The sequence below is a fragment of the Anoplophora glabripennis genome, unplaced genomic scaffold (genome assembly GCF_000390285.2).
Source record: "Anoplophora glabripennis isolate ALB-LARVAE unplaced genomic scaffold, Agla_2.0 scaffold1707, whole genome shotgun sequence".
Lineage (NCBI taxonomy): Eukaryota > Metazoa > Arthropoda > Insecta > Coleoptera > Cerambycidae > Anoplophora > Anoplophora glabripennis.
The window spans coordinates 1-8,157 of NW_019417781.1; the positions used below are offsets into that span (position 1 = coordinate 1).

General features: G+C 29.0%; 1 protein-coding gene across 2 annotated transcripts in view; it reads left to right on the top strand.

Annotated features, from left to right (window-relative positions):
- Positions 1-394: 394 nt before the first annotated feature.
- Positions 395-8,157, top strand: part of LOC108916746 (tubulin polyglutamylase TTLL5) — a 33,360-nt gene continuing 25,597 nt past the window's right edge. Inside the window, exons 1-4 of one of the 2 annotated variants that reach the window (XM_018723039.2) lie at positions 395-512; positions 610-763; positions 815-949; positions 5,012-5,298. In XM_018723039.2, the coding sequence (XP_018578555.1) occupies positions 648-763; positions 815-949; positions 5,012-5,298 (538 nt within the window). In that variant the 5' untranslated portion in view covers positions 395-512; positions 610-647. The remainder of the gene's footprint in view (positions 513-609; positions 764-814; positions 950-5,011; positions 5,299-8,157) is intronic. The other variant, XM_018723040.2, reaches the window with a different exon arrangement.

The window sequence follows — 8,157 nt, forward strand, 5'->3', positions numbered from 1 at the left end:
AGGATAAAGAGGGATAATCCCCCTCGATCCCAAATCATTGAGGCCAATTTCTAGCCATAGAATAATGGCGCGGCGCGGTCGAGGTAGACGACGGATGGGGCCCACCTACGAAGGCTCTCCAGGCCTACAAGAGATGAGGCAGGATAAAGAGGGATAATCCCCCTCGATCCCAAATCATTGAGACCAATTTCTAGCCATGGAATAATGGCGCGAGTGGCTCAACAATGAGTTGGCTAAATATGATTTCTGAAAATTAATATATATTTGAGAATAACACAATTCATAAGAAAACTTTAACGTGAAGGACATATCAGTTGGAAAAACAAATAAGGAAAACTCACATAGCTGACGTGGCAACATAGCTGCGGTTCTCGTTTATCGTTCGAAAAATAAACAAAATGGCTACCACGTAAAAAATTACAAAATTTGAAGTCTTGTCAAAATTTAACTCATCAAAATATTCATTTCTAAATTAATATGAAAACATAAAATTTGCACATAAGAGACAAAATGTAAGTTGATATAATTGGTACTTAAGTTGGTTAAATAGTTTATAAATAAGGAAATATGTTACTTTATTTGGAAAAACTATTACAATTTAAATTTTAGTTCTAGTGTTATATGCAAAACAATAAGTCACAGTCACAATGGAAGCAAATACACAAACTGAAGAAGTATCTATTTCAAACATAAGTGAATCCAATGAATCTTTGGATACCTCTGAACCCTTAAAACTGAAGGATTCTCATGCAGAATTAATTCGGTAAGTGTTTCCATTACTTTAAAAATAATACAATTTTACTTAATCTTGTAGTTCTATTTTCAAACCAAAAACCTCTACCTGGGCTTTATTTAAGTGGGACGATGACGATGCGAATGATTTTTCTGAATCTAAAACCTCCCCTGTTACCTCAATTGATTCCCTTGAAGCCATTATTGCTCCTGAAAGGTTTCCCTAATTTTTACTTTTAATATACCTATAGGTGTTTATAGCATATTCCCCAAAAGTAACTATGCAACTATTTTTTTCATGATATGGATCGAATCTTGCCAACAATTTTGGAAATGCTCTTGAAGGTGAAAATTGTATATATCTTAAACTCAGAGTTACTTTTATAAATATTTTGATTAGATACAGCTATTTTATATAAATTTGTATTAAAATTGATAACTATTCACATATATTCTAAAATCCACATTAATGTTTTACAATATATTTAAATGAAATACAAACATTAATTATTCTATTTAATTTATAACAATATAGTTTTAAGAATAAAATGGTTCTAAAATAACTCGTTGAAATGCATCTTTATAAAACTGCTTTTATTCCCATAAAGAATATTTCTAAATTGCAAACATTTATATATGTAGGTATAGTGAATTTTCAATAGTTATGGTGACATTTAATGCAATGCAATAAATTTAGAAAGGTATTGACAAAATATATATAGTCTGTTACTGTCTATTTTTTCATATAGATTCCTTATAGGTATCATTAATATATTTAAATTTCTTTGCCACTAATATCAATCATTCAAAGTTAATGTGTTTAGCATGACATCTGTTTCACTGGTTGTGTTTTGATGTCATGTATATAAATGTTTTCGTGCACAGTTTTCTATGTGTAATAGTTATTTTTGTCAAATAATAACAGCATTTGATGGCCATATGGTTGCAAATTGTTCCAAAAATAAATTTACACTTCACTTAATCATAGTATGTACATAGGTACCTATATAAATATCAGAGTTAAATTATATTTTAAAAATAATTTGTGTTAATATCTATTCCAATCGATTATTTTTTAACAAATTTTTCGTATATTGAAGTGATTTTATAAGTTTAAAGTACGGGTGAACTACTTAAAATTTTTCTTTTTGCATAATTTATTAAATTACATCTTATTAACATTGCATGTGAGTGAGTAAGCCTTGGGGTGTAGTTTGTGTTCTTAATAGTAAAATGTAAATTTTATCATGTGATGCCAGAAAATCAATACCATGTTAAATATATTATTTCACAAACTGGCTCACTTTCTTTGGATCAATATTCTTTGTCAGTTAAAATTATTACATATTCTTCATATATTAATTAATTTGGAACCTATCTTAAAATAAACAAAAATCGAGATAAAAACATGTAAAAGATATTTGAAACATGTTTTTATAAGAAAATCGTAAACATTTTCAGTTTTTCTAGTACATGTAACTTATTGAAGTACAAATCTACTAACTAAACTTATGCTAGAAAATTCTGCATAAAAAGTGAGCTCTTTTCAAGCCCCTTTCTATCCTATTGCAGAAGTAACTTTTTTTTATAAATATGAGCAATAAACAAAAAAATTTAAAACGCATTTATTGTATGTTTTCAAGTTCATGAATTATTCTGGAAACTAAAATTGATAAAGAAATTAGAAAAATTTGTTACTTGCTTATTAAAAAAATTCAAGAAAACATGTTTTAATTAAGTACCTATATAGATATAGTTAAACACTTTATGCTTTCTTTTTACTTCAAAAATAAATGTTCTCATCCATTAAAAAAATAAACTTATTTTTTAAATTACATATTTTAAACTTCGGTTTTAATGACCCCATTTTATTACACAGTTTTCTAGTTATACCATTTTATAATGAAAAAACCTAAAAAGTCTTTATGAATGCATTATTTATTACAAACTTAAAAATATTATACTTTGAATTGCCTCTAATATACTAAATATATTTTCTATCAAATCATTTTTCTCTTTATTGTTAGTGGTTGTCGGTGAGAAGCAGACAAATGAAATAGTTTTGCATTGTTGTATTTCTCATGGAAATTTGTAGTGACACTGTTGGTACCAAAAATAAAAAGAAAATTAGGTATATAAAGATACTATAATGATGATTTTTTTTTATCTTAATTGCTTTTTTTCTACAATGCTTTTATTAATTGGTGTTAGTAAACATGGAAACTTTCAATTGTTTTTAAATGGATACAGATAAGTACAGACCATTGTTTTTATAATAGATGATGAAATAATTGACTATTATTATTTTATTGTTTCCTCTTTACATAAATGAAATCCTTGATGAATATTTATTTATGATATGATTAAACATTAATTTATATTTATAAACTGTAGGTATTCATTTAAAAACTTCTCACTGCTATGTTTCAAAGAAAATCATTTTATTCTTTCACAAATAAAAAAGAATTGCCACAAGTGAATTTATGTAAGGGGTAATTTTAAAAAAATGTTTTATGGTTGAACCCCTCTCCTCATTTTCATTATCATCTTCAAAAATATTGAAAAATAATATTAATATAGATATAATTAATAGATTAATAGATGATAGATGATAACACTTGTTACGTTAGGTAAAATGTTATTAAAAAAATTATTTGAAAGCTACTAAAACGTTTATTAAACAACAGAAACTAAACAAAGTTGTATTTGGAAATACGTCTTTTGATAAATATATGAAAAATATACAATTTGTCCCACTTTTCATGGAGCCACCCTGATATCTCGCTCACCTGATATTCGAATATTTTGAAACTACTTTGGTAGTGAATAGAATATATACCTATAAAGTGAGCCTTTAAACATATTTGATTGTAGTCAGAAGCGTCTGAATCTGAAATGAAAGAGGGGGGTCGATTTTGAAAAAAAAGTATTAGCAATTTTTTTTTTAGAAGCTTGTCTTAATCAGCACCTTTAGAAACCCTTTGTACCAGATTATATAGTTGTGGGTTCAAAGGTGTTTAAGATATAGGCCATTGAAAAACAATTTTTTTCAACTTAAAATAATTTGTATCAGTAAAACGGCCTCTCAAAAGAAAAAAATGTATTCTTTATTTCTTGTTCAGAATAACGTATTGTACTAGTATGAAATGATTCTACAACAAAATAATCATTTTTTTAATAAGGCAAAAATTTTAATTTTCGCAATATACAAATTAGAATTTTTGCTTTATTACAAAAATTATTATTTTGTTGTAGACTCATTTCATACCAATACAGTACATTATTCTGAATAAAAAATAAATATTTTTTTTTTGAAACACCTTTGAACCCATAACGATGTAATCTTGTACAAAGGTTTCTAAACGTGCTGATTAAGCATATCTTTCTAGTTTTTTTCTAAAAAATCACTAATACTTTTTTTGACCCCTTTTTTTCCATGTCGAAATCGGTCGCCTCTGACTGTAACCAAATATGGTTACATCTAAATACTCACTTTATAAGTTTATATTCACCATCAAAGTTTCAAAATATTCCGATATCAGGTGAGCGAAATATCAGGGTGGCTCCATGAAAAGTGGAACACAATTGTATATAATAGTTTGTTTTTTTGAGAACATTAGACAAGTCATTTATAGAAATTTTTTTTGAGTTCCTTTCCACTAGTTCATTTTTGTTTTGCTTGAAGTGCTTTGTTCCAAAGTTCTTCGAATATATGTATTTTATTATTTAACAAACCACCATGGACTTACGTTAATATGTTTTTTTTTCTATTTTTGGAAAGAGAATCTATCAATACAATTTTGTCCTTAAATAAGTAGTGTTTATTTTATCTAATTTTATTTTTTGTTATTTTTGTTTTGCATATCGTTCTTATATTTAGATTTCTATTATTTAGAATTTAGAAAATATTCTAGATCTTTTTATATTTGTTTACATTTTGTATACACCTTTATTATTTATTTTACGGTTTATGTTTATGTTTATTTTATCCTGTAATTGGTACTTTGTTCTATTAAATACTGTATACTAAAGAAATAATAAACAAAAATGGTATTTCTCTCTTTCTAATAATTAGACTATCAAATTCATAAGGGTCCATTCAAACAAATTAAAAAATAAATTAATTGAAAAGAATGATGCAAAATTAATAATACAAATTAAGACTATATATAATTAACAGCATGTGATACTCTTGGGGAAATTTATTTATTTATTTTTTTTAAAGAATTATTAAAGTTTAAATTTATAACTTACCTAAATTGACGATGTATTTTCTCAGCAATCAGATCATCACACAGGAACCTTGCCTCATAAATGACAGTTGGTTGCTTGGAGGGCCCTTGGGGTCACGTAATGCCACTTTGGTATTCAGAAGTTCCGCCCTTGCTAACGCTAATGAACTCTCCATCCATGAAAAACCAGGTTACAAACTCCACATCACATACAAAGTATTACAAGCTGAAACTAAACTTTTATCTAAGCTACTTGACTGCCATGGTATCTCAGAAGTTGCACCAAATTCATCCGATTTTAATTTACTATGGACTGGATCTCATCCCAAACCTGGTTAAGTATATATTTATTACTAAAAACAAAAACCGTTGTTTTTATCCTTAAAGGATCATGATGTTTCTGTTACTTCTTGTGCGCGTTTCACAAAGGGACCGTTAATATTTGTAAATAAAGCTAAAAATTTGTTCTGCTTTATTTTTGAGAGCAATGAGTATAAAACGGCAAAATTATGTTAAAAATTAGAAACTTTTTTCGAAAGTAAATAATAAGGCAGTTTTGTAAAATTTTATATCATCGATAACATATAATGAGTTGGAGAATAAGTAATGTCAGTTTTTTTCAAATTTAAAAATTCTCGTCAAAATCAAAATTAAACGCATTGTCAAATTGACACATGTCTATCGGATTGTGCTTTTTGGTTGTTTCATTATATTTAACTTTTGTGAATTTTCATTCATTTAAAATGGATGGTTTACACGTTTTAAAGAAGGTGATTTCAACCTTAAAAACATGAATCGTTCAAGAAGCCCTGTTGAATTTGATGCAGAGCAATTTAATCGACTCCTTCACTGAAATGCTAGACAATTAACAAGGGAATTGGCTCAGGAGATGGGTAATTGGGTCCCACATATTTTGAATGAAAACAATAAGAATCAACACTCTGCAATTGTCACTGGTTTGCTCTGTCGTTGTTGATCAACACATGGTCGTAAGGAACATTTTCTTCATCGTATTGTCACTGGTAATGAAAAATGGTGTCTGTGCGTGAATTTGAAACAGCAGAAAGAATGGTTAAGCCCCAAAAAACAAGCAACTCCGCGAACGAGACCAGAACTACATCCTTAAAAGACAATGTTATACGTCTAGTGGGATTGGAAAGGGGTTCTTTCCTACAAACCCTTACCAAACAATCAAACCGTCAACGCAGAACTCTACTTCCAACAACTACAGTGACTCCACACGGCTATTCAATAAAAAAGACCTGATCGGCAATACGATATTCTTTTGCAACATGATAATGCACGGCCACATATCACTAATATGACCAAAACGGCCATTCGGGATAAATAAAGATGGCGCATACATTGCTGATTAGCCTATTGGTAATTGTAGAGTTAAAAATATCTTAAATTAAAAAAAAATTTACATTACTCATTCCATAACTTTGTCACACATTTAGACAATTTTCATAAAACAAGTTAAGGTTAAGGTATTAAGTTAATTTTAGGTGTATTATCACTTCAAAAATTTTTTGGTGAAAAGAAATATGGGTACAGTCGGCACCACGCAAATGTGAATGGCAATATTGTACCGTGTAATTTAAACTTCAAATCATAGTCGTAAAATTCAATAGTTGTCAAATATACATATATGTCACTTAGAGCAAACGTAATTAAATGTAAACAAGTAACGTGAAATATGCCGGAGCATTTAACTGAAGCGCATAGAGCAAAGGCTATAGCTAAATTAGAAGATAATTGGTCTTTGAGTGAAGTGGCTGCTGATTTAAATGTCAGTAAGAGTTGTATATTTTATATTAGACAACGTTGGCGAGAACAATAATTACAAAGATATATCAGGCAAGGTGTCGGGAAGGTTTCCAGTGACGCGGAAGGCAATGCCTTGGTCGAATTTATCCATAAGAATACTCTCTCTGTGTTCTAGCCACTAAAAAAAGTCTGATTTACTACGATAAAATCCAGATGAAATTTCCATAACTACCAAAATGCGTTCACATTTGGGTGGCGTCAACTGTACATTATTTTGTGCAAATTTTATTATTTTTTTAAAATATTGATACGACTAAAGTTCTTGTTTGAAATGTTTTTTGAATGTATATGCAACTGATGTTGAAAATTTTATTATTACAGTAGAAGTGCACTCTTGTATATTTACATTTTTTAAAAAGAGATCAATATATTTAAAGAATTTAAAAAAATAAAAGGTAACACTGAAGAAGTTGTGGATGAAACAGTAACAATCACCTTCTAAAACTGATGAGGTATTTGAATAATAAATTCATACATGAGTGCCCCAATAGTCTAAGTTTAAGTTTAAAATGTGAATGTAACTCCAACGATTTTTAAGATATAGCAGAAAATATTCTATTTATCATCCCTCTTTAAATGTGTGTATCTTATTATTATACAGGGTGATTTCACTTTAAATACAGAAACTGCAGGAATAGATTAGTTGCCAAATAATAAGTAGGGTTAGCTCTATAAAGTTTTTTCCGGGGGAAGTGGTATTCGAGACACAGGGTGTTCAAGTTTCCAAAAAAAAATTACAGTATAGACTCTTTAATCCGAACTCACCTTAATCCGAATATGTATTAATCCGACCCGACGACCCAAAGAATGCCCGTTTTGATGGTCCGAACAAAACTCTTTAATTCGAACAAAATTTGGTTTAACGTATACATGGTGATTCAGTCATAATGTCACGAACAATTGTCAGCTAAAGGAACAGCGTTGCCAAGTTCACATCATAATGTGTGGTTCACATTTACTGTTAAACGTATTCAAGTAAATAAAGGAGCTTGCTGCATTTTATTATAAATAATTTTAACAATTGTATTAACTTAGTGTAGAATGTTTTAACGAGCCTGACTTCTCGAAGTAAACTTTTCGTTAAAAGAACATACATAAAGCAGAGGTAGTTGCCTGTTTGTAGGCACACCGTATTTTATCAAATAAAAAAGTCGGCACACTACTAAATACCCAAATATACAAAATACACTACACACGGTTACAAAACCATTAACAATTTAAAGCGTTTATTCAAATCTACCACCCTCCATATCTCCCGCATTTTTCCCGCAAAGGAGTTAACATAACACATTTTCAAAAAGTTCAAGCTTTAGAAGCAGCTGATTTCCCCAATCGTCTTGAATTTTGCAATTGGTTCCTAAGT